The 22,847-nt window shown below is 36.3% G+C and overlaps 3 protein-coding genes across 6 annotated transcripts; all 3 read left to right on the top strand.

Annotated features, from left to right (window-relative positions):
* The first annotated feature begins 1,718 nt into the window (after positions 1–1,718).
* On the top strand, positions 1,719–5,174 carry LOC117618951 (SHUGOSHIN 2). 3 transcript variants are annotated; one of them, XM_034348741.1, is made up of 12 exons: positions 1,719–1,901; positions 2,393–2,602; positions 2,696–2,733; positions 2,834–2,942; positions 3,045–3,068; positions 3,177–3,245; positions 3,326–3,367; positions 3,462–3,558; positions 3,640–3,697; positions 3,789–3,992; positions 4,084–4,287; positions 4,379–5,174. In XM_034348741.1, the coding sequence occupies exons 2-12, from the start codon at positions 2,405–2,407 to the stop codon at positions 4,665–4,667; spliced, it is 1,332 nt and encodes a 443-aa protein (XP_034204632.1). In that variant the 5' UTR covers positions 1,719–1,901; positions 2,393–2,404; the 3' UTR covers positions 4,668–5,174. The 3 variants fall into 3 exon arrangements, with proteins under 3 accessions (XP_034204632.1, XP_034204631.1, XP_034204633.1); XM_034348740.1 differs by having other exon boundaries at positions 2,427–2,602; positions 4,379–5,173; XM_034348742.1 differs by having other exon boundaries at positions 1,720–1,901; positions 2,414–2,602; positions 4,379–5,173.
* Positions 5,175–7,464: 2,290 nt separating this feature from the next.
* On the top strand, positions 7,465–8,907 carry LOC117619098. Its single transcript, XM_034348928.1, has 2 exons — positions 7,465–7,764; positions 7,885–8,907. Exons 1-2 carry the CDS (start codon positions 7,720–7,722, stop codon positions 8,599–8,601), a joined length of 762 nt encoding a protein of 253 aa, XP_034204819.1. The 5' UTR covers positions 7,465–7,719; the 3' UTR covers positions 8,602–8,907.
* A 2,659-nt stretch (positions 8,908–11,566) lies between these two features.
* Positions 11,567–22,338, top strand: LOC117619553 (pullulanase 1, chloroplastic). Of its 2 annotated transcripts, XM_034349533.1 has the most exons (28): positions 11,567–11,934; positions 12,292–12,427; positions 12,516–12,568; positions 12,749–12,857; positions 13,213–13,349; positions 13,430–13,629; positions 13,807–13,956; positions 14,402–14,462; positions 14,817–14,937; positions 15,563–15,653; positions 15,737–15,830; positions 16,153–16,248; positions 16,352–16,492; positions 16,717–16,767; positions 16,853–16,923; positions 17,087–17,179; positions 17,530–17,620; positions 17,995–18,066; positions 18,484–18,540; positions 19,070–19,138; positions 19,696–19,752; positions 19,832–19,906; positions 20,488–20,576; positions 20,836–20,913; positions 21,078–21,216; positions 21,423–21,532; positions 21,624–21,723; positions 21,882–22,338. In XM_034349533.1, exons 1-28 carry the CDS (start codon positions 11,689–11,691, stop codon positions 21,990–21,992), a joined length of 2,898 nt encoding a protein of 965 aa, XP_034205424.1. In that variant the 5' UTR covers positions 11,567–11,688; the 3' UTR covers positions 21,993–22,338. The 2 variants fall into 2 exon arrangements, with proteins under 2 accessions (XP_034205424.1, XP_034205425.1); XM_034349534.1 differs by lacking the exons at positions 20,836–20,913; positions 21,078–21,216; positions 21,423–21,532; positions 21,624–21,723; positions 21,882–22,338 and adding an exon at positions 20,108–20,212 and having other exon boundaries at positions 20,488–20,577.
* The last annotated feature ends 509 nt before the right edge of the window (positions 22,339–22,847 follow it).

The following is a 22,847-nucleotide window of genomic DNA, read 5'->3' as shown; positions in this document are numbered from 1 at the left end:
AAGTCAAAGTCTAGAAATGGAGTAAAATTTTCGTGCAATGGGATGTCATCGTAAAGGTATTTCAAGTCAATTATGCATTCTCATGTGGGAAAGTTAAAATGTATGACTATACGTGATTGATTGGAATATTACCACAGTAGTGTTCGGTTACGAGTAAGTTTCTCTTCTGAAAATGATATGTCATTAAATAACAAATAAATAAACGGGAAGGACTATAAGGGGAGGAATGCACATTTCTTTTTGTAAGTGCAAAGTTAAAACTTTATATACATATATCTTGATACGTACTCCAACTTGATCTATACAATGTCTATTTTATTGTATGAATACCAATTGGGTTTCATTAGAGAAAGAGACCTGCAAATTGCGTTTGGGATAAAAAGAATGTGCAAGTTGTGCTTAATCGTCTACTTGTATTATTTGTCTTGATAGGAAGAAAAGTACGATCCATTGTGTTAACATGAAGAAAGTCGAATAAAACTAGGCGCGTTTTCATGCTTTGCAAATTTTTGCATGACTCATAAAGCTTTTTCTTTCACATGAAATAAGGAGATAAGAAAATGCTTTTCGAGTCAAAATTATAATAAAACAAAAACAAAAAATTCACATCAAAGAAAAGGAGGAACAAGAAAGCTTTCATCCGATTCGTTATTAATTAGATAATTGTAAGTTGAAAAAAAGAAGAAAAAAAGAAGAGGAATAGAAGCATTTTATTGATGAATTCTTGTTCTTTTGAAGTGGAAAGATTCTAAACCAACGAGGAAAGAAAGAAATGTAGGCTTGTGATATGTTGCATCATGCGTAGGGCCCACAAGAATCAAACTTACACATCTGAATTTTATTCCGACTTTGGCCATAAGATAAAACACACAAGAGTCAAATTTTGAGTTATGGCTTACATGGCCCACGGTAAGACTATACGACCAAAACCATGTGTCACATATGCCTTGCCCATTTTCCTCTCATCTCATCCATTGTACCTACGTAACACACCTCATTGTCATTGGGAAATAATTATATGAGATAATGTTTCTTAATTAAGGTGATTAGACTCACCACGTCACTATTATAACCCGCTGCGGATGATGTCAAGGAAACTTTCTTCGCAAGAAAAGATTCGCTCATTATCACTAAATACTATTAATAATAAGATTCATATGCATCGATTATTAACAATTGGTGAGAAATAATGGACGAGTGTTCTAAGAAAACCTCTTCTTCCCTACATTGGACAAACAATGATATTTGTATAATACTAACTTTACACATACAATGACATTTCTAAGCAAACCTCTTTTCTATATAATAACCCGCTGCGAACGATCTCATGGAAGCTTTCTTCGCAAATGAAGACCCGCTTATTGTCATTAAGTACTATTAATACTAACTTTAGTGGTATACAAATCACAGAATGAAGTTCACATACATCAACTATAAACATTTCGCTAGAAATAGTGGACAACTGTTCTAAGCAAACCTCTTCCCTATACATACAATGATACTAGTCACATTTTTTATTTATTTGGGTTGACGAATTGGGTATTTTCTTTTTTGGGCTAGGTCTTAACAAATGGAATTGAGTTGGGCCCAATGGGATTGTTTTGGGCTATTGGCCTAATTTGATTTGAGTTCTGGTCCTCCGAGGCTGATATTAGCTTCGGAAAGCCGTAGGTGTCCCGAGCCTATCACAACAAATTTACGAATTTAATCTTCCCACAGTCTCTCTCTTTCCCTCCTTATTCAATTTCCAATACAGTTCAACGACGGCGTTTCTTTTCCAACACATCTCACGGTCGCAGGAAATGAGATTTTAGAGAGAGAAAGAAAGAGAGATTAGGGCTTCAGCTCGGGTTTCACGATGGAAGGTCTCGTCGTTCGTGGCACAGAAAGCGGTGCCGGAGGTAAATTTCTCCAATTATGATTTTCTTTGAGCTGTTTGTATTTGTTTTAGTCCTTTTTAGGTTATTTGAAGAACGATCTTCTGCTAGTGTTTGTGTATCAACATGAATGAGCATTGGATTTTGCGGTATAGCTTCATTTCTTGATTAACAATTAATGTTTGAGGGTTACGGTTTGTGAAACTGCAACCGCGAATTCTTGTGCTGGTTGGGATTCATATGGCTAGGATTTGTTGAAGTTCTGAGAATCGTTTGGAGCTATCGAGGTTTTCTAGGGTTCATTTGTGTAGAATCTAGTGGAAATTTGTTGGAGTTTGAGATAAGCTCTGTTTGATTACTGAGAAAATGTAGGAAAAGAAGACTTTTTTAACTGCAGCTAGCTAGTGTAGCTACTTGATTTAGTCGGGGGAGCTTTCCATTATTTGGGAATTCTCGTCTACTTCTTCTTTGATTTCATGGTATCCAATTATGGATTGGGCTTTTTGCAAGGTTAGGCTTTGCTGAAAATGACACAGGTATTTGGTGTAGATAACAAGATAAAAGGAGGGAAAATAGCAAAGGGATCTTCAATTGGAAGCACCTCGAGGAAGAGGCTTGCTGATATAAGCAACTTGCAGCATCAGCAGCCTAAACCAGCAATCCAACAGGTGAAGCAGCAATTTGACTCACTTACAAATAAAGAGTATATTGACAATCTACAGAAGGTACATTCTTAGTTGCATCTCTCATAATCCCTATATCTAAATAAGTTGATGATGTAGTTGGTTTAGCTTACTTTGGTTTTGCTAAATCCACAGGAAAATAGGACACTGATGAAACTTCTTGCTGACAGAAAGTATCCTTGGCTATCTATTTTACTTATTGTGTATTTCTCTGATTGATATTCCTAGTCTGGTTTGGCATGCTTCGTCGGTTTCCTTAATTCTATTTGGAAGCAAAATCATTGAATTGAGCAGAATAGAGTTACAGAGCTTGAGAATCAATCTGCAAAAAGTACAGCAACAGAATTTGCAACTTGCCCAAGCAAATGGCCAGATGTTAGGGGTACTTTTTGCACATTTTAGTTGTTGATTGTTCAAATCTACCAAGATGCCTGCTAATTTCATAAACTGATTTTAGAATTCGTTTTCTACTTCGATTTTGCAGGAACTCAATTCAGGTAAAGATAGGGTAAGTCAAGTGTCTACTGATGAAGTCTGAATAGTGTATGCCTTCACTTTCTATTTTAAATTCAAGTAAATTAGCATGAATTAACAATTATCTATTTTTACTTTTCAGTTAAAGGCACTCCAGCACGAACTTGCATGCAGAAATGGTTTGCTCAAAGTGGGAAAACTGGAGGCTGAGGTCAGTTTATCTGCTTAAGACTTAAGTCAGTTTTGTAAGGTTATAAACTGTGTTATTGAATTGTAAACCCGTGTTCCTAGGAGAGAGAGAAAAGAGGAACATGCCAAAATACAGAAAATGAGGTGCTTTGCGGATGCCTGTGTGGTTTCTTAATTAAACTTTGAAAGTTTTCATTGACCTATTTATTGTTTACATATTTCCTTTCACTACCCTTAGGTATATTCAGCTAAGTATGCTGAGGCAGGGGAGTCCTTGCAAGCAGACAAGGAGAATGGGCCTTGTACCAAAAGGGAACGACAACCAAACCATCTGCGTAAATACTAACTTGGCGTCTCATTGTTTTCTGGGATCTTGATACTGTGCTAACATTTTTCACATATTTATTTGCATGCAGCTTTGGGCACTCCTACTGTTGAAGTAGTCCAAGTTAAAGAGAAGGCTGACAACAAAAGGTTTGTTTGTTTATGTTTGATTACTTTATGCAAGCACAAGTTTTCAGTGGGATTTCACTTTATTTACACATGCTTTATGGTTTCATAATAGACGTCTGAGAAGGCAGTCTGCAAGGTTTAAAACTGAAGAACGGGAAGCAACTGAAGATATGTTTGAGACCAATGGTGAAAAAGTTCCCGTGTCTCCTCTATGTGATAATGTGGTTCATGAAAGTGGTCCAATATGTTCATTAGTGGAAAAAAAAGATCCTACTATTGAAGTAATCCAAGCTAAAGAGAAGCCTGGCGACAAAAGGTTTGTTGTTGTATGTCTGATTGCTTTGAGCAAGTATATACTTTCAGTAGGTTTTCACTTTATTTACAAGTTCTTTATGGTTTCCTAATAGACGTTTGACAAGGCAATCTGCGAGGTTTAAAACTGAAGAACGGGAGGCAACTGAAGAATTGTTTGAAAGCAAAGGCGACAAATTTCCTGTCTATCTTCTACGTGATAACGTGGTTCATGAAAGTGGTCCAACATGTTCATTACTAGAAAAAGAAACTCCTACTATTGAAGCAGTCCAGGCTAAGGAGAAGCCTGACAACAAAAGGTTTGTTGGTGTATGTTTGATTGTTTTAAGCAAGTATATATCTTCAGTAGGTTTTCACTATATTTACAAATTCTTTATGGTTTCCTAATAGACGTTTGACAAGGCAGTCTGCAAGGTTTAAAACTGAAGAACAGGAAGCAACTGAAGACTCGGTTGAGACCAATGGCGACAAATTTCCTGTCTCTCTATGTGATAATGTGGTTCATGAAAATGGTCCAACATGTTCTTCAGTGGAAAAAGAGGATGAAGGATACAGTGCCCCAAGATCTGAAGTTCAGGAATGTCGAAGATCATCTACAAGGCCACTGCGACGAGCAGCCGAGAAGATCACGTCATACAAGGAAATTTCAATTAAAGTGAAGATGCGGAGAGATTTCTGAGTCGGTTATTCTCAACTTGGCAGTACATTCTTTTGGTAACATAAAAAGCAAACACGTAATTGTCATCTCCTGTCTTTGTGCCTTTTGATATAGTCTTGTGATATAAAATTACTCTCTTTTTAGGATAAATGCTTCTCAACTTGTAAAGTTTCATGCTGATCTAGTTTCTCTTAATATCATCAGCAGATGTTGGTTTAGAATGCTCAATCCTATTGCTGTATTACTCCATCATTGCAATACTCTGTTCTTACCAAATTACCTAAGTAGTTGTATGTTAAAAATGTTCACATGCGAGAGCTTATTGAAGAAATCGCCTCGATTCGTCGATGTTTTAGTTTAAAAAGAAGCTCCAACTTAAGTCCGGCTTCTAGAAATGATATGTTTATTGAATCACAAATAAATAAATGTGAATGAGCATTTCTTTTGTAAGTGCTTCTAAACTTGTAAAGTTTCATGCTGATCTAGTTTCTCTTGATATCATCAGCAGATGTTGGTTTAGAATGCTCAACCTGATACATTTCAAATTGTAGCTGTAATACTCCATCATTTTAGTGGTTGCTTTGTGAAGGGGAGGATGTTATTATTTCTTTGATCTCACAATTTTAGTAAATTTTCCTTGCAGTACTTTGTTCTTACCATTCATCCAATCACTGGTGATTACGATTTTTTTTTCTTTTTTTATATAATATTCTGATGATGTGGACTAATCTTGAATAAGTTGATGTTATGATCTAATTATGAGAATGTGAAGCGCTGGGCCCCACAGCACCGATCGCTCTAATCACATGCAAAAGACCTTTTTGAAGCAAAGCAAGTGACAAAAGAGGTCGATTCTTTTCTTTATCTTACATCATGATCAATCACCCTTTACAACTCCAATCCGCGTTCTTGCACGAACGAAACTAGAAAAAGCAAACTCTAAACAAATCACCCAACTTGAAGCAAAACCGAAAAAAGCTACTCGTTTTGACAACAAACTTTGAAACATATTGGAATTGTGAGTACCCTTTGACTAGTTGGACCTCGCTAGTTTTCTCATGTCCACATGTTGAAGTTAAGAATTTTAGTTTTCGTATCGTGTTAACGTGTGTATCGTTCGATGTATAATTAATTAACAATAAACCGAGAGAATCAAAATGTTTATATGTTCTCATAAGATTATTATATCATAACTTATAAGAAAAGAAAAAGAAAGGCAAACAACATAAATTGTATATCAAGATTAGAACTAGGATTAAGATTTGCTCAAGTGACAAAAGCAGGTGGAAAAATGAATTAAGATAACATCAAATCTATACAAGTGAAGTCGTGCTCTCTAAAAATGGAGAAATGGAAGAAAATATTCATTTTTTCCTATCCTATGATGTGTCACATTTTAATTGCACCACACGAGAGCCCACATGAGTTTTTATTTATATTTCGTGTTGAATATAATTGCATGTGTGCATGTGAATGTGTTTTGAGGCATGGAGAATTGGAGATGGTGGACTAATCATGGCATTTAGACGTTGGAGGACCCACACGCAAAGCATTGTTTGGACAAATCTTAAAATCTGAATGGATGATCAACACATTTTCCTATTAATTTTAATCCTTTCATCAGTGGATAAATTTAGTTTTTTACCCTAAAGACCCTACCATTATCTCCTCTGCCAAATTTGTGAAGTTTTCATTTGGTCAAAGACAAAAAAAAAAAAAAAAGAAAGAAAGAAGGTCATTTCAATTCTACACACGTCACATTTTGCATTTCATGATCAACATTTTCTCAAGGTTAATGAGAAAAAAAACCTTTATGTTACTCTGATCATGTATAAAATTTAAAATTAATTTCGAGTATGTGCAATTACTCACAAATTACGTATGCAAATCGGGTTATAATTTTGGGACGATTGCTCCTAACAATCCCTTAAGTTATTTCGAAGCAGCATGCAATGAAAGTTTGAATCTAAAGCGTTGAAATTTGTAGAATATGCTCGAGTCCAATTAGGATCCCTGATGCAATTAGGATACTTTTTATCTTATACATTACTCTAATGATATGTTCAGAACAATTTTATAAGCTTTTGTTAGGGAGGACTAAAATATAGGGTTTCTAGTATTCTCCGAAAAATACAATCATCAAAAGTCATAAAATAATATGTACTCCGTATATAAAACAAAAACAACCTAACCCAGAAAACATTCTAAGTTTTTAGAGCCGCAATTTCTTTATTGGTTACTATTACCAATTAGTGGAATCAAAGTTTGAGCAATGGGGGGGCGGCCAAATGAAACATAGCAACCATTTATACATGGCCCCGTCCCATTTTTATTCTCAATAGTCAAAAAGAACACTTGAGCTTATAATCTAAAGGGAAAAAAGTGTTATAAATCAAATGGCTTTAATCATTCATCAAATATGACTTTTTTTCTTTTTGATGTTTAATTCGAGAAGGTGGTGTTCTATACCAAACATAAATTTAGGTTCATGGAATAATAAAGCTAATATTGTATTTACTGTTTCTCTTTTAAAAAGTAGCGATATCGTATTCTTGTGAAAGATATGATTAGTAAATAGTAATGTAATCAACAACTAAGCTACGCGTTACATTCCTCTATTTGAAACCCGTCACATCCATCACATGTAAACATGCAATTTTTTCATTAAAACGCCACCTCTTTAAGAGAAGTGTAGTTTAAAATAGAACCAATAAACGTGTTATGTGTTACATCGCTCGTCGGTAAAAATATGCATGTGCACGTACCATGCGCGGCTGAGATAAGGTAAAAGGTGTAGCTGATGAAGACTTATGTCTCACTGCAGATTTCAGATTTCTTCCTTCAATTTTTTTAGTCCTCGTGTACATTTATAGGGTACAAAGAATGCACTTGGCGCGCAATTGACCTTTCTATAAATGCTTTTGGCCTTTTGTGTTTTGTTCAACTTTCATATCTCATATGAATGAAGAGAAAGGTAAGGAGAGAAAAACCAAGGGAAGGGAGCAGAAACCAAGTACTTGTAAGCCACCACCAACATTTGCCTTAGCCTCTGCCATTTGCATCCTTGCAACTAATGGAAGTTCAGTGCAGTCCTTGGGAACTTTGCTATCAGGAAGAGGTATTTGATTCTTGTCAATTTCTGAAATTCTGTTTTCTCAAGTTGAAAAAGACCCAATTGGCCCTTTCTGCTAGTTTCTTGTGTGAACATGTCCAATTTATTTTCTTGATTTGGCTGCAGGGGATACAAGAGTTGAAGCATTCTCTTCTGTACACAACCTTGGAGCTTGAGACAACAATTTTGTCAGCAAAGGAGAAGATTGCAAAGAGAGAAGAAGAACTTGTTCAGCTCAAAGATCTCCTAAGAAGAACCGTCCAAGAGAGAGATGAGGCTCAAGCAAAATGCCAAAGGCTAGTTTTGGACAAGCTCAAGCTCCAACAAGAGCTGCAAAAACAGCAAAAACAACAAGATCAAGAAGTAGTTGCTGCACAAAATGAGGAAATTGAATCAAAAGGCAGGGATTCAAACAACAAACATTTTGCCTCTTCTGACTCTGATGAAACCATCACTGCATCACCAAATGCAGACCGAATTACGATCCCACCACCATTGTCGCCACAACCACAAGCTGCCTCAAAATTGGGAGCTGAGAAGCCATTAGTATTGCCAGAGAAGGGGAAGCTACTGCAAGCAGTAATCGAAGCCGGACCACTCCTTCAAAACCTTCTCCTGGCTGGACCTCTGCCTCAGTGGCAGCACCCTCCTCCCCAGCTCAAATCCATTGAGATTCCACCGGTTGCAATCTTTCCTCCAACGCGGCAGCGTCTTCTGCCCCAAGACTCCTGCATTAGCAGTAACATTAGCTGTTTCAGCAACAAGAGAAGCCTGATGCACTGTGATGAGCCTGGTTCTGATTCTTCACCCATCACCAAGTACCAAAAGCTTGTTCTGCATTGACCAAAACTGCTTTTTTACTTTTTGGTTACATGATTTTTCTAAGGCTGCCCATCTTTTTCACACTGTCACACATGCAAAGGTAGCAGCATGAAATGGATGGCCACAATGCCTCAGTTTGAAAATTGTTTCAAACACCAGCCAGTCTTAGAAATGAAAAATCCTAACTTGTTTGATTTAGCATATATATGTTGGATGGAGACTTGAATCTATATCTCTTTCAGCATTTAGCTGCTCTAAAATCTGTAGTTGATGTGAAATTAATGGGAGATCAAATTAGAATCTCCAAATTATGGTAACCAAATTTCAGAAAGATGGTATTGTTCAATTAAAAGCCATAATTGTGCTCATGCTATTTCATCTCACTTTTGCTTTTTCTTGTTACATCAAATCAAAGTAGCATAATGATGGAAGATATGAGCATGACAAATGATCACAAATCTCCCAGAGATTTTGCTTTTTGTGAAGCATGGACACCAAACATACAACTTGATTGTGAGTGTCTGCCATAATCCCATCAAAGGCATCTAATTAGCTTTATGATGCAAAAGGTTCAGTTGGTAATTAAACTGGTTGTAATAGCAAATTAAGACCAAGTTTAACTGGAATTATTCAAGAACATAGGGTTTAGGGTTGGTTTAGACTTTAGGCAACAAGTCAATAAAAATTAAAGGGAAGTAAAAGTTTGTGGATGTTGCTTTCTTTAGTTTGAACCTTGAACCATATGACAATCATGAAGGCACATGCTGAGTGAGGAATTTGACAATTAGGCCCCACAACTTTTGGACACATTTACAACATTGTTGGGTCACGGCTAAGAACATCTCCAAAAGAGAGGTAAAATAATAGGCAAACCTCATTTGACTTGCCACATTAGTATTTTCATGCTCCAAGGGAAGAGGCAAATAGGTTACTCTACTCTTCCCAACAACTCAATATTGCCTACTTCAAAGTGAACAAATTGGCCTAATTTGTACACTTACATTGCTTAGTCCCATAAGGTGACCAATTTTATTCATGACGCAAATGCTTAGACCATTTCCAACCATGAGGGCCAAACCCAAATTTTAGGATTATAGCCCCTAAAACCTTCTCCAACCATGTATAGGGAGGGGTGGTAATTTGGGTCAGACTGAAATCTTGGGCGGAATTTGGCCCAACTTTCCAGTCCGGGAGGAATTTCTGTGGGCCCCGAGACGAATCCAACTTGAGCAGCACGTGAAGGAATGGCAGGACAAAGCTAACTTGTTAGACGCGTGGAAGGCTCACATCAAAGGTACCTTGGAATCAAACAACTCCCTTTGAAAACCAATGATGCATCTTCTTGTTTTTTTTTTAAAAAAACTTTTTTTATCGAATCTTTTGGAGCCTTTAAAAGCTGGCCACGTGTCAAGCAATGGGAACCAACTTTTTGTGATTTTTCAAATTTTCTCAAATAGATATAAACGACACATATTTTTTCCAACTTGATTTTAACAAGAAAAAGAAGATCCAATGGTCGAAATTCAAATCAAATTATTAAAATAATATTTTTAATTTATCTAATTGAGATCCCACTCTCAAACTCTACAAATGGCATTCTCATTTTAATTTTAAGTGAAGAAAAATGTTATGTTTATGGAATTTCAATTTTTTTAGATTAAAATGTTTAAAAAATTAAATTATGAATGTTGAAACAAAAATAATGTCAAGAAAAATTAATGACAAAAAAATTTCAGGGGTTAACCATTTTTAAACAATTTAATAAAGTTGCAGACTCAAATTATGAGTCTGTAAGGTTGGAGGAAAAAAAATTTTGAGTCTTGAAAATACATGAATAGTTGTATTTTAGGAGGTGAAAATTTGAGTTCAGCCCTAACATGGTTGGAGATGGCCTTAGGCAACATGCCACCTAGGTTGTTATAGTACAATTTTGCCTATTTCATTTACATACTCTCTTGGAGACGCTCTAAGTAGGGTCCGGCATGGGAGCTTAAGCCACGGCCATGGTGTGAAAGGTGAAGTGCATTTTGGTAATTGACAAAATCGCTTTTTATTTTTATTTTCTTAAAATTCGGGCCTTATTATCCATCCCTCCCAAGTCCTCACTATTGTATGTCAGTTTTGTCTAAATCTGATCTTAAGTGGCATTATTATCGTCACTCACCTCATTTGCGTACTTTTCTCTACAATTCATTAGTTATTATATTCTCAAAATAATATAACTTTAGTAAAAGGTTATATTCTTGTCCATCTATTTTTGTTTTCTTTCAATCCATCCACTGTGTTTCCAGGAGTGGAGGGAGGCCTTGGCCAGGCCCTGATCCCCCAAATTTAGGGAATATATAATATATATATATATAAGGTGTTGGATTCAAGTCTTAGCATTCGTACAGTGTGTGTGATTTTAGTATGCTATCGTCTCTCTCAATAGATAAAGTCCTCAACAAAAAAGAAAAAGGAAAAAAAAAGAGTCATGCATTCCAATTAAGTTGTTTACTATCCATCATGAATCGGAATGAAAAACATTTTTATTAAGAAAATGACCTTAAACAAAATATGATTTATTTCCAAAGACTACAATTTTTCATATGGAAAAAATTATTTGTGAGGGGTATTTTTTGGCATGAAAAATTTGATTCCCTTTCATCCCTTTCCCATCCCACAATTCTTTTCAATATCAGGCATCAAGAATCAGATTTGTTGTTACCCCACGTTCATTCTAGCGATGGGAATGAATCCCATTCTACCCACCTTGGCAAATGAGGTTGGGCTGCAACGCAGTTCTATGTTTTCTTTTGAGTTGTAAGTTGTCGTTTTGGTTAGTCCAAAAAAAAATTGTCATCTTGGTGAAATATTAATTCAAGGATAACATTATATAACAGTCACGAAGAAGGTGATTAGCAATTTGTCTTTTTCTTTTTTGGAAAGAACAATTTGTCATTTTGGTTGTCAATTTAGGATAAAACTGACTAAGAATTAAAAAAAAAAAAAAAAAACAGAGAAGAAGAAAATCAAAGAATAAATTTTTAGTGTGTAGAGCAACAGAAATGATCTGAAAGCCAGCAAAATTCAGAGGTTCACACAGACTCTTTCTCTGAAGGAAAACCAATGCCTTTTTATACCTCTCCATTTCTTCTTTACCCATCACCAACTGCTCCAACTGTCAACTGCCATTTCCCTCGTCGACGCGGCGCCACGTGCCCTTCATCTTCTCTACGGCGCCGTTTCACCTCCAAAGTGAAACCCTTTCTCCCACTTCCGCTCCATTCCGCCAAGGTTTTCAGAAAACCCATTTTGCAGTGCTCGGCCTCCTCCTTATCCATGTCTGCAGAGGAGTCCACTTCGACCTCTCAGGTTTCTGCTCTCGCTCCCAAAACCTGTTGAGATTTTCCAGAGTGTTTTCCATGCATTTCGGAAGCTAATGTTGCATTGAAATTTGGTACCAAAAGACAAGAAATTTGAAGTGTACTTCATTATTGGAACCCAAGTAGTTAAAAAAATGGCCAATTTGAAGAAACAGAAGATGAATAAATTTGAATTTGTTGTGGGTTTTAATTAAAGGATTAAACTTTTTTACTGTTGTGGTTGGAGTCACTGACATTATAGATAAAGAATGAATGATTAAAATGGTAAATTGAATTATGATATGGCCATACCATGGAGGTTGATCTTTTTCGCTGTTCGTGCTAAGTTATGATCGGTGGGTTGCAGGGTAGCTTGTTGTATTCAAGGGCATTCTGGGTTACTGAATCAATTATTGCTTGGAATGTGTATGTTGGAAATGGTTCCTGCTATTTATTGGCTTGTAAAACTGCTGCTTTATCTCTTACAAGTGATGGAATTCTAGGTAAGGACTTTACCAACTCTTACTCAGTAGTGAATCATAATTATTTCAAATATAAGAATCAAGTATGATGAGACTTCTTTGCTAACAGGTGAGGATGTAAAAGTTAAGCTTGAAGAAGATAAACACGGGCTTCCAGAAAATGTGAGACGTTATGTTTTCTGTTGAAGCAGTTTTATTTTATTTTGGACCTATCAATAGTTGTTGTTGGTCGTTTGTGGTTTGCTTGCTTGTACCATCTTATTGCTGTTTTTGCCTAAGGTAACTTCTTTATAAGTTGAACACTTCTTAGACCTGACCATGTATCAAAATGATTGTTGTTAGGTGAAAGAAAAATTTCCTCATATCAAAGATTACAGAGCTTTTAATGTGCCCCCTGATTTGGACGCCAAACCTCTTCTCAAATGCCAATTGGCTGTTGCTACTTTCAATTGTAAGAATGTTGTTGCATTTGTTCTTTGCCAGTCAGTTATGATAAACGCACAATTAGATTAGCAATTGTCTTCCTAAGTCTTATAAAATGGTGAAGAAAAAATGAACACTGATTATTACCGTCTGTTTTCAAATTTTGATCTGTAGCCTTGCACATGAGGGGAGTGTTGAGGCCTACATGCGATGGAGAGTGCTGAAATGCATAAAATTCACCATTTCTAACACTTTTATAACGGAACATAGAGTCACTACCTTGTGTGTGATTTGTGTGCATCTTGATCAACATAAAAGTTCAATTGCAGTTGCTAAATTTCCAGCCAGTGAATATATGGTTTATCTGTTTTCATGTTATACAGCTGATGGAAGGTGCAGTGATGCTACTGGTCTGCAATTACCTGGTATCCTAGATGACTTGTTCTCATATAATGGTCCCCTTGGTGCACTTTATTCAAAACAATCAGTATCACTTTACCTTTGGGCGCCTACGGCTCAGGTATCTTATATTTTATAAGGTTTTTATTAATGCTCTCTCGGTCCTACTTACTTAAGCAATCATTTGTTTTTTCAAAGCAGGAAGTATATGTTTGCATTTATAAGGAGCCATCAGGTGGGAGTCCTCTAGAAGTAGTGCAACTTGAGGAATTTAATGGCGTTTGGAGTACTAAAGGACCAAAAAGTTGGGAAGGCTGCTATTACGTGTATGAAGTGTCTGTATATCATCCTAGCACCTTGAGAATTGAAAAATGCTATGCAAACGATCCATATGCCAGAGGGTATGCTGGTTGTCTCATTTAGCCAACAGTTATCCGATAATACCTAAGGTGTTTTCATATTCTAAAGTTATGCAGCACTGCTATCCGCTAGTATGTAATTAGTCATGGACATTGATTTATATGCCTGCACATTGATATTTCCCATGATTTAATATTTTTTAATTTTTGTTGGAGCAGGCTCTCATCAGATGGCAGGCGGACATTGTTGGTCAATCTTGATTCTGATAATATAAAACCTGAAGGATGGGATAAATTGGTAGATGAGAAACATGATATACTTTCTTTTTCCGACATAAGTATTTATGAGTTGCACATAAGAGATTTTAGGTAATTACTAGTTTTCATGTGATTTATAGTATTTATGAACTCAGCTTCAATTCTTACTTTTAGAAATTATGTATGAAAATCATAAAACAACTTAAAGATTCCACATTATAGGATTTCAAGTTGTGTTTAGCTACATAGAAGAGTTGTTGGTGAAAGAGATGTCTGGTGTCAAGTTTTATGTTTTATCACTTCAAAACCTCTCTATCTGCCCTTCTCTCCTAAGATGCAACATAAATCTGGGGATCTATATAATGCCACTTTGCGACAAAAAGAAATATGATGCCACTTTCAGCCAATTTTCTAGAAAGAGATCTCTATTGATATATGTTATGTTTAACTTTTAATGAGTAATATGTGTTCGTTTCTCCACATATGATTATTGTTTTGGTATTGTAAGAACTCTGTAGGTTTACATTCATTTTAATATACTGAGTTGCCATTACAGTGCCAGTGACCAGGCTGTGCATCCTGAATTTCGTGGTGGATATCTTGCCTTCACTTTGCAGGTAATTCTGTAATTCTGCCCTGATGATTGACGTAGTTCCTAGAAGATATGAAATTTTCTGTATTAAGAGGGGTGTTACCCAAGTATACCTGAAGTATACTAATTAAAAACTTAAGAATTAAAATGTAAGGAGACTTTTTCATGAGTGATTGTCTAGTGGGTAAGGTTTGCACACCGGAACTGGTCATGTTTAGTTTCCTTTGTTTGTGTATCTTGAACAAGCTTGTTTCATCTGATTGGTCTTTTGTAAGCATTCTAGTTATTCAGTTTCATGTGGATTATACACGATGGATGAAAGGAAAAGTAAATTCTATGAGAGTTTAGCAATTAACAGTATTTATTTAAATGCTTGAAGGACTCAGCGGGTGCAATTCATTTGAAGAAATTATCAAATGCTGGTATAACTCATGTTCATCTACTGCCAGCCTTCCAATTTGCAGGTGTTGATGATGAGAAGGAGAACTGGAAAAGTGTAGGTAAGGGAATTCATTGTTCTCTCTCAATACCTACACTTAAAAAATAGATAAAACAATGTTCTTTATTGGTTGTAGATATGCTTTCCAGCCTGGAAAAGTTCATTATTATTGCAAAGTTGAATTATTTTCAGTACTCCTGCTTCTTTCTTCTTCTTCTTCTTCTTCTTCTTCTTCTTCTTCTTCTCTCTCTCTCTCTCATTCTTTGAATTTGATGTAGTTGGTGATTTCTTATAGAACATACATGTGGCTGAGTAATGTTTATATACAGTTTGTATGTATGTATGTATGTGTCTGTGGATCCCAAAAAGAATAACAAGTCTATGCCGGATCTGGCTCCGTTTGAAGTCATAGAGAAAATGCGCTGAGATATATAATGAAGAATTATAGATAAGCATGTGGGACATGAGTGGGGCCTCCTCCCATTCAGGAGTTCCCATTCAGGAGTTCTTACATCATGGGAAAACAAGTTCAAATGGAAAGGGTCCTTTCGCATTGATGTTGATACCAAGCAGATTATGATGTATGAGTTATCCGTGTATAGATTGGTGTTGCAGAAATAAAATGTGGTTGGGCTTAAAGTAGTTAAATTGTCTTGTAACCATTCCTCTGTATGACATATGGCCAGATCCTGAGGTGCTTGAAAAGTTTCCTTCAGATTCAGATGAGCAACAAGCTCTAATTACAGCTATCCAAAATGATGATGGGTATAATTGGGGGTATGCTCCTGCCAGTTTGTTTTTCATTGTCAATTTAAGCTACTTTTTGGCTTGATCTTTATTTTTGATTCTGTCATTTGAAGGTACAACCCTGTTCTCTGGGGGGTCCCTAAAGGAAGCTATGCAAGTAATGCAAATGGCACATACCGTGCAATTGAGTTTAGGAAGATGGTTCAGGTCTGGATATTGTGTTGTCACTTCACTAACTGTGCCAAGAATCTTGTGTTTAATGCTTCTTTTGAGTGACGTAGATAATTAAGTTATGTAGTGCACGGTCAATTTAAGTTTTGCTTCTGTTTTCCTAACTGGCTCTATATTCTCTCATTTTCGAATTTCATTGACTTGCTGTCTTTCAGGAGATACAAAATAATTTCTCTTTCCCTCCCTCCCTCTTCTCCTCCCCCTTTCCTGTTTTTTGCTTATAGTGGTCCCTTGTATGCCTCCTGTTTAATTGGGTGAAAAATAATGGGAAAAAGGTTATATTGGTTGCTGGTTGCAGGCACTTAACCGTTTTGGCCTTCGCGTTGTCTTGGACGTTGTTTACAATCACTTGCATGGTAGTGGGCCCGTTGATGATAATTCTGTTCTTGATAAGGTCGTGATTTGTCATTAGATCCCATATAGACTGCTGTCCTATCTTATATGTCTTCCTGATTGGTTTGTCCATTCTTCCGTTGTGATTTAAAGTTTATTTACAGATTGTTCCAGGATACTACTTGAGAAGAAATACAGATGGCTTTATTGAGCATAGTACATGTGTGAACAACACTGCTAGTGAGCATTTTATGGTTGAGCGCTTAATTGTTGATGATCTATTGCACTGGGCAGTTGATTATAAGGTGAGAGTTTGCTCTCAAATGGTGTCTTAAATACCTCAAAGCAGCTTCTCTTAGTCACATTTGAAATGAAAACTCTTTTATTCCTGGTCAGCATGAATTATTATTATTTTTATATGTATAATGTGTACTGATTTATTGTTGGATTGTAAAACGTTTGAACTTTTATCCTTTTTAAGTTTTAACGGGAGATTCTGAAATGATTAATCATCTGACTATTTTGGCAGGTTGATGGGTTCCGGTTTGATCTTATGGGTCATATAATGAGAAGAACAATGGTATGTTGCTCTAATAAGCCAGTCACATGGTGCAATGAGTGGATGTGCAATAGCCATGGGCCTAAAGATACTAATTTGTGCACAGGTGAAAGCAAAAGATGCACTCTGCAGCCTAACAAAGGAAAGGGATGGAGTTGATGGTTCAAGTATCTATATGTAAGTTTTGAGCTACTCAATATTTTCATTTAAGACACTTTCTATTATTGTGGCTTTGGAAATTGGTATTTGAATTTTTTATGGACCTGTTGTTTTGTTTATGGTTCTTGAATATATATCATGATTTTGGCTCAATGTTCCCTTTTGTACCCCTTTTATCAAGATATGGTGAAGGATGGGATTTTGGTGAAGTTGCCAACAATGGGCGTGGAATAAATGCCTCGCAGTTCAACATTCATGGAACTGGAATTGGGAGGTACCATTTTTCCTTTTCCTTTTAATGGAGTAACATATGTTTTCCTTACCATGTTGGAACTAGGAAATGGGATTGTATGGGGGTAATATTACTACCTGTTTTTGATTTATTTCTCTCCTTATCAAATATTCAGAAGAGACACAGAAATAGATAGGTACCTTGGTTTGACTTCAACCTTGTACTGGAATGGCTTGTCTTAGTCAAATGTGAATTCAGTGGGAATTATATATACTAGGGTTTCCCTTCTTTTTCTCGCTGCCTAGTGCCTATAGCTATGTGTTGGTTTATCTAGAGAGAATTGCCTTATTATATCAAGTATTCTTATTACCTATGTATTGGGAATCTATTAGTTTTAATGATCGAATACGGGATGCGATACTTGGTGGATCTCCATTTGGCCATCCTCTTCAGCAAGGATTTGTGACTGGACTACTCTTGCAGGTATATAATCATGTATCGGGTAGTAAGTACTTCAAATTTAATGTTGGCTTCTTGCTAACGTGTGCTAAGTTGCATGCATATACTATATATGCATGCATGAATAGAGTGGGTGCTCCCTTATGAAATAATTTGACATGGTGTGTCGCACTATCACTCAAGACGGGGATAAGGTGAGGTGCAGTTTGCATGATCAACATATATGGAAAAAGAGCGTCGCTCTATTCATATTTCTTTTGTTGTAACTTGTATAACTGAAGTAGTAATATGGATATTACTACACTTTTGAATCTTATTATGGGGAAAAGTGCTTTCTTGTGTAGAATATATCATTGTTTCAGTACTAATAGTTAGTATATTTATTCTTGCTTCTGTAGCCTAATGGTCACGATCATGGTCCAGAAGCTGTTGCAGAACACATGCTTGCTGAATCAAAGGATCACATTCAGGTATCTCATCTTGGTGCATTCTCATATTTCTAGCGTTTTGTTTTTGACCAGACATTGGACTCCTTATTTTCTTAGTCCACTGTACAAATCAATCACGAAAATCTGTTAAATGGCAACAATGCTGTATTGTTGGAATCTGCTGCATTAGCAGACTAGAACTGATAGGTTTCTTCCACTGGAGGATAAGAACTTTCAGTCAGAAATGAAGTTCTCTGTGGATGGGTACTTTGAAGTTTCTTTTTCATCTCATTTTCTCATCTCTTTGAAGTTTTTTTTGTCAACCTTTATGTAACTATTTAAATGACATATGGATCCACATCTTATTTTCTTCCTTTGGGTGATATTGCAGAAGTCGTCGTAAGCCATAATTCCTTTTTTCCTTATGTGATTATATCTAATTCAAGTATGGTAATTCAGGTTGGCATGGCTGCAAATCTGAGGGACTTTGTTCTAACCAATTGTGAAGGGAAAGAGGTATACATTAATTCCAGAGGATAAGTCTGTTGCAGTATATTGTCTAATATCTAAACTTGCACTTTGCCTCCAAAAACCTGGGCCTGGCCCTGCTTTTGGGAACAATGGATAACTGGACAAAATTTAATTAGCTTCTAATCTTGTGATCTAAGGTTGGAAGATTTCTCTGCTACAAGAGAGCTAATTCATTTTATTTCATCTACGATTGGATGAACAACTTGTTCTTTTGTTTTGACCTCTTGTCTAATCTTCAATGTCTCTTCCCATAAATCATAGATTGCAGCACCAATATGGCTGTATGCCGCAATCCATTTTTTCACTTATTTAATTTTAGCCTGGAATAACTCATACAATCCATTAATCTGACATTAGCAATGAATTCCTACCATTCACACAGAAGCTCCTTGTTCTAGTGTTATTTTTACCTGAATGATTTGTTTCTTGCACAGTTACACCATACCATTCGCTTCTGTTGATGCTTTAGCTGAAAATGAAATAGCTTGGCATTTATATATGTTGATTTCTGCAGGTAAAAGGATCAGAAGTATTGACATATGGTGGGACACCTGTAGCATATACTTTATGTCCTACTGAAACTGTAAGGATCCACATCCAAATTCATGACTTTAGTTCTTGCAATTTTGTGTCTATGATCACCTGTTTGAATATACTTGATGTTGTTTGAGCCATATTTTTATACCCTCAACCGATTTAGTGAATGTGTGATTTGAGATCAATAGGTGAGTGCCAGCGGTCAAGTGGGCTTAGCAAGTCCTAATGTCATTTCGATACTAGCCAGTGAGAAATGGCAACCCTGAGGATCCAATGAGATAGTTAAGGAACCCTGGAGACTAGGGATGTTAGATGAATTTTTAGTGAATCCAGAGTCCAATCCAATATTTTGATAGTTTGAGATAAGGAAAGTGAAAAAATACCTCGTGGCATTGAGAGTTTCATCAAAGGGTACTCTCTAAAGATGATGGAAAGAATCAACATTAGGATCATCAATGTTCTCTCTTTGTATGCCCTTCCAAATAGATATCAACAATAGGATCATCAATGTTAATGTATTTGCTCATATTGATGTTTTAAAGGTACACTGATGTTTATTAACATGGAAAAATCATACCATTGACTACTTGGATTGTTTTCCAGATCAATTATGTTTCGGCTCATGACAATGAAACTCTGTTTGACATAGTGAGTCTGAAGGTATGATCAATGTACTTCTACAGCATTTATTTTACTTCAGATTTTTAGTTTCTGGTCTGACTCAATGCATTACTTGTAGACTCCAATGGAAATTTCTGTAGAGGAGAGATGCCGGATAAATCACTTGGCGACAAGTATAATAGCACTAGCACAGGTTTTAAATGCTATTAAAAGTTAATTAATTACAAATTCATGTACTTTTTCATTTTTCTCTATATGATGTTTGTTTTACACAATTGCGTTGACTATAGGCTATGAAGTGTTTGTAGTGTACTATAAAGTGATACTTATGAAAAGGCTGTTGAGTTTGTCTTTATATCCTTATTATTGGTTACAAAACATTTCTTAAATTCAGGTCATTTTGGGCGAACAGCCTCTTATGGATAATGATGGATTGAATACCATCTCCTATACGCGGTATAAATATTGGATGAAGAACTACTGAGTCTTTGTTTTCTGTGTGAGTAACGGAGGGATCCAAATTTTAAATTTGTTTCAAGTAGAATGAACTTGCATTGACACTTAGTATAGTACCCCCAAAATGAAATATATTCCGACTTCATTAGTTGACCATTTTCAGCAAGCTTGACTAACCTTAGTTGGGACTGTGGTTTTCTGATGTCAATATTAGCAGGCTGTTAGCACTATTTATATGTTTGATAATGAGTTCTTCTATAATTAATTTTCTGGTATATTGTATGATCATTCATTGTTTAAATGATTTCCTAATTTTAGGGAATACCATTTTTCCACTCTGGCGATGAGATACTGCGGTCGAAATCACTTGATCGTGACTCGTACAATTCTGGTGATTGGTTCAATAGGTCAACTTCTAGTTCTCAAGTTCCTATCTAAATTATGATTTTTACATAAAATTAAAATATTTTGGGCAATCATATTTTTAACTTCTAAAATGAGTATATGATCTCCATCATAATACTACTTCCAAGTTTCAAGTTGGATGCTTTCTGTGTTTAAGTAGAATCCCACTCCTTTGTCATATTTTCTAATCGAGTAATGAATGCCAGCTGTAACATGTCTCCGTCCTTCTCATATATTACGTTTGGTTGCTATGATTCTCAGGCTGGACTTCACTTATAGTTCTAACAATTGGGGTGTTGGCCTTCCTCCAAAAGAGAAAAATGAAAAGAGTTGGCCGCTGTAAGCACTTATGTATTTCCACATCATTTGATCCTGTATATCTCTTAGTGAGGTTGACATTTGATGCAAAAACCCTTGCTAATGGTGTATCTGGCATCAGACCCTTAAGAGTGACTGGTATACTTTGTCCATTAATAATTTCTGGTTCTGTTTCTTTGTTTCAGATTCAAGCCAAGATTAGCAGATCCATCCTTTAAGCCTCAGAAGAGTCACATCATCGCTGCTGTGGAAAATTTCTCAAATTTGTTACGTATTAGGTACTCTTCGCCACTATTCCGTTTGAGGACAGCAAATGCTATTCAGGTGAGAGGCCTTGTACACACACTTATGTTCTAATACAAAAGTAATAAGTTTTTATCCCGGAATTGAAATTGAAGGAAAAGTATATACATACTTGTTGTATAACAGCAGAAGATTATGAGCTGAAAATGCTCTGAGAATGCAAACACTAAGGGACAACAAACCAAATTCACTCCCCAAGTTTTAATACATAATATTCAATTTTCCAGGAACGGGTACGTTTCCACAATACTGGTCCTTCACTGGTCCCTGGAGTCATAGTAATGAGCATTGAAGATGGTCATGAAGGAGTGCCAGGGTTATCTCAGCTGGATCCAATGTCATTATCAATATCTCAAACCTTAATTATTTTTTTTTATGATGCCAATGATAGGTAGAATAATTCATTTATAAACATTTGTGCTGCACAGCTACTCATACATTGTGGTTATCGTCAATGCATGTCCAACTGAGGTGTCATTTGCAAGTCCTTCTCTTCAGGCTAGGACTCTCCAATTGCATCCTGAGCAGGTAAATCATTCACGTGGTGGGGTTAAGGCTGTTATTTTGATATTGTTTCTTTCTTCCGGCTCATATCTACTTGCTGAGTTCATATCACTTGAAGTTGCTTCAAGTGTAGACTTCCTTGATTTGTTTTCTTATAGCTCTTTAACATAAACTTTGTCTAGGTAATGTCAACTGATGAAATTGTCAAGAGATCTACGTACAACGCTTCTGCAGGATGTTTTACTGTGCCTCCAAGGACTACGTCTGTGTTCGTTGAGCCTAGGGGAGTTTGAGTAGCTCTGCTGTAGACATGGTCCGCTAAGGATGCCATAAGTTTTGAGTAACATGGTTGACCAGAGTATGGTTCATATCTACTTCTTGGTGTACACTTAGCCCCAACATCAGTGGTTTTGGTTCTGCTGTGGAGGAGTGGATGAGGTGAAACCCAATGATTTTCTTTTTTTGGCACTCATAAGTATTCAGTGGAAAACTGAAAAAATATAGAAACAAAAGTTGTATAAAAATTGGGTAACTCTATTTGCATCTACCAATGCACAAAATGCGCTCTCTAAATATTGAGATAATGTATGACGAGTTTTGTTTAATAAATCAAGAAGGCAATGGCTCAGTTTGCACCTTCGAAGCAGTTTAAAAAAAAAAAGTAGAAACGATAGTCTAAAGTATAAGGGGAGGGGGTACTCACACACACGCCACCTTGCTATTAGGGTTCGAACTTGAGATCACTAGTTTGCAAGTCGATGCCCCATTTTACTTGGCTAGACCCATTGGCCAACAAATCACTAGTGCAACCTTTTCTGTTTAGGAAATACTTTTTCTGATGGAGTTGTTACTGGCATAATTTTATTTTTATTTTTTATCTTTTATATTTAGCAAATCATTGGACTAGGTTTATCTTCCTGATGAAGCCCAAACTCTGATTAGGATGTCAAGGAACTAATGTCCCCCCATTGTTATCACTCCATTTGATATAAACCCAACCTGCTTAAGGTCATGTTTTGTGCTGATTAAAAATCTCGTGTCTCATTCTCATGATCCTATTTGCAAATTGCAACCTCTACTGCCCATTCCCATGCCTTGTTTTGAGCAATCAATCTGCACCACGTTGGCTTTTCAGACCACTACCAATT

Source organism: Prunus dulcis, chromosome 2 (genome assembly GCF_902201215.1).
Source record: "Prunus dulcis chromosome 2, ALMONDv2, whole genome shotgun sequence".
NCBI lineage: Eukaryota > Viridiplantae > Streptophyta > Magnoliopsida > Rosales > Rosaceae > Prunus > Prunus dulcis.
Note: the sequence above shows the minus strand (reverse complement) of the source record. Positions and strands in the feature narration are given on the sequence as shown.

What these genes read in the sequence shown, in the direction of transcription:
- LOC117618951 (XM_034348740.1), top strand. Translation starts at nt 1,859, where the DNA reads ATGGAAGGTCTCGTCGTTCGTGGCACAGAAAGCGGTGCCGGAG. An exon ending in CACAGAAAGCGGTGCCGGAG is followed by an intron (nt 1,902 to 2,426) that starts GTAAATTTCTCC and finishes TATTTGGTGTAG; the next exon opens with ATAACAAGATAAAAGGAGGG. An exon ending in TGGGAAAACTGGAGGCTGAG is followed by an intron (nt 3,246 to 3,325) that starts GTCAGTTTATCT and finishes CCGTGTTCCTAG; the next exon opens with GAGAGAGAGAAAAGAGGAAC.
- LOC117619098 (XM_034348928.1), top strand. Translation starts at nt 7,720, where the DNA reads ATGGAAGTTCAGTGCAGTCCTTGGGAACTTTGCTATCAGGAAGAG. An exon ending in AACTTTGCTATCAGGAAGAG is followed by an intron (nt 7,765 to 7,884) that starts GTATTTGATTCT and finishes ATTTGGCTGCAG; the next exon opens with GGGATACAAGAGTTGAAGCA.
- LOC117619553 (XM_034349533.1), top strand. Translation starts at nt 11,689, where the DNA reads ATGCCTTTTTATACCTCTCCATTTCTTCTTTACCCATCACCAACTGCT. An exon ending in TGACTGGACTACTCTTGCAG is followed by an intron (nt 17,621 to 17,994) that starts GTATATAATCAT and finishes TTGCTTCTGTAG; the next exon opens with CCTAATGGTCACGATCATGG. An exon ending in TCTGGTGATTGGTTCAATAG is followed by an intron (nt 20,577 to 20,835) that starts GTCAACTTCTAG and finishes TATGATTCTCAG; the next exon opens with GCTGGACTTCACTTATAGTT.